General features: G+C 26.2%; 1 protein-coding gene across 4 annotated transcripts in view; it reads left to right on the top strand.

Annotated features, from left to right (window-relative positions):
- The window catches only part of LOC106688755 (transmembrane protein 47), a gene marked incomplete at its 3' end in the record, with an annotated part of 213,469 nt that overhangs the window by 205,858 nt on the left and 6,378 nt on the right, over nucleotides 1-1,233 (top strand). For all 4 annotated transcript variants that reach the window (XM_067052313.1, XM_067052314.1, XM_067052315.1 and 1 more), the window contains 1 exon segment: nucleotides 665-854. In XM_067052313.1, the coding sequence (XP_066908414.1) occupies nucleotides 665-854 (190 nt within the window).

The raw sequence follows: 1,233 nt of genomic DNA, 5'->3' as shown, positions 1-1,233 counted from the left end.
AATATATAAAAAAAAAAAAAATTATTTCAAAACAAATGCCTCAGAATCATTAATAAATACCCATATTACACAAGAATATCTAAAATGCACACTGAATTAAATATAAACACCGTACAGGATTACATTTATCAGCTCACACATAATTTCTTCCTGTCTTAACCCAACTCATTAAACCCTCTTATCACAGAAATACGTAATTACAGTATAAGTACAACCCATAAATATAATCACAAAAGAACTAAACATATATTATCGTAAATTTCATGCTACTCAATGGTATGTATTTTATTCTATCCAATGCTATGTATTTTTTTTCATTCAATAATGTTTTGGTTTTTTTTTTTTTTTACCAAAATTTTAAATAGAGAAGTTTTTAAAGTGTAATTATTATCAGGAAAAATGTATTGTAAAAGGGGGTATCCCAAAACAATATGGTAAATATTGTACATTTTATATTTATGCGATAAAAATATGTCAAAAATAAAAGAAAAGTGTTCATATATCCAATCGTGGATTGATAATTATGCTGTGTGTTTTAGCAACTTGATGTATTTGAGCAGTATTGTTGAATAAAACATTTCTTTCTCTCTTTATTTTTTAATGCTCATAAATATCTTGAATTAGTATATAATTTTATTTATGGATTTTTATTATCTTTTTTCAGGTGATAGCATTCATCTGTGGTTTGATGGTGATGATATTGCTCGTATTAGCACTCATTTCAAACGACTGGCTGATGGCTTCTGGATGGAGGCAAGGCTTGTTTTCACACTGCATTACCGAGAATGCACCGACACCACTTCCTTTCAACATCAAGTACCTGGGACCAGACTGCTACAAAGCCAGGGACATGGGTGAGTACAAAGTCTAGATAAATTAAATTTAACTTTGAATGATTAGTTAGCGTTGTCCTTTGTCATAAGCTCTATTACTTTTGTCATTAAAGAATATTGAATTATAATTAAAATTCTCTTATAATAAAGAGGGTATGCTTTATTAAAGGAAATTAGACAAAGGATTAAGAATTTCATTAGTTTTAATACCTTTTATCTTTTATTATTATTAAGTTTGTTTTTAATTAGAATCAAGTTAATTTCATTATTTTCATTCTAATTAATTTAATTGATTTTCTTTAATAACTACTTACTGATCTGGCAATGCTTCATTATTGCCGAATTTAAATATATATTGTAATAATTAAAAAAATTATTTAAAATAAAATAAAAAGAATTT

This window comes from Halyomorpha halys, unplaced genomic scaffold (genome assembly GCF_000696795.3).
Source record: "Halyomorpha halys isolate HHAL.00 unplaced genomic scaffold, Hhal_1.1 Scaffold44.1, whole genome shotgun sequence".
NCBI lineage: Eukaryota > Metazoa > Arthropoda > Insecta > Hemiptera > Pentatomidae > Halyomorpha > Halyomorpha halys.
The sequence above is the reverse complement of the archived record's forward strand: the minus strand, read 5'-3'. Positions and strand labels throughout refer to the sequence as shown.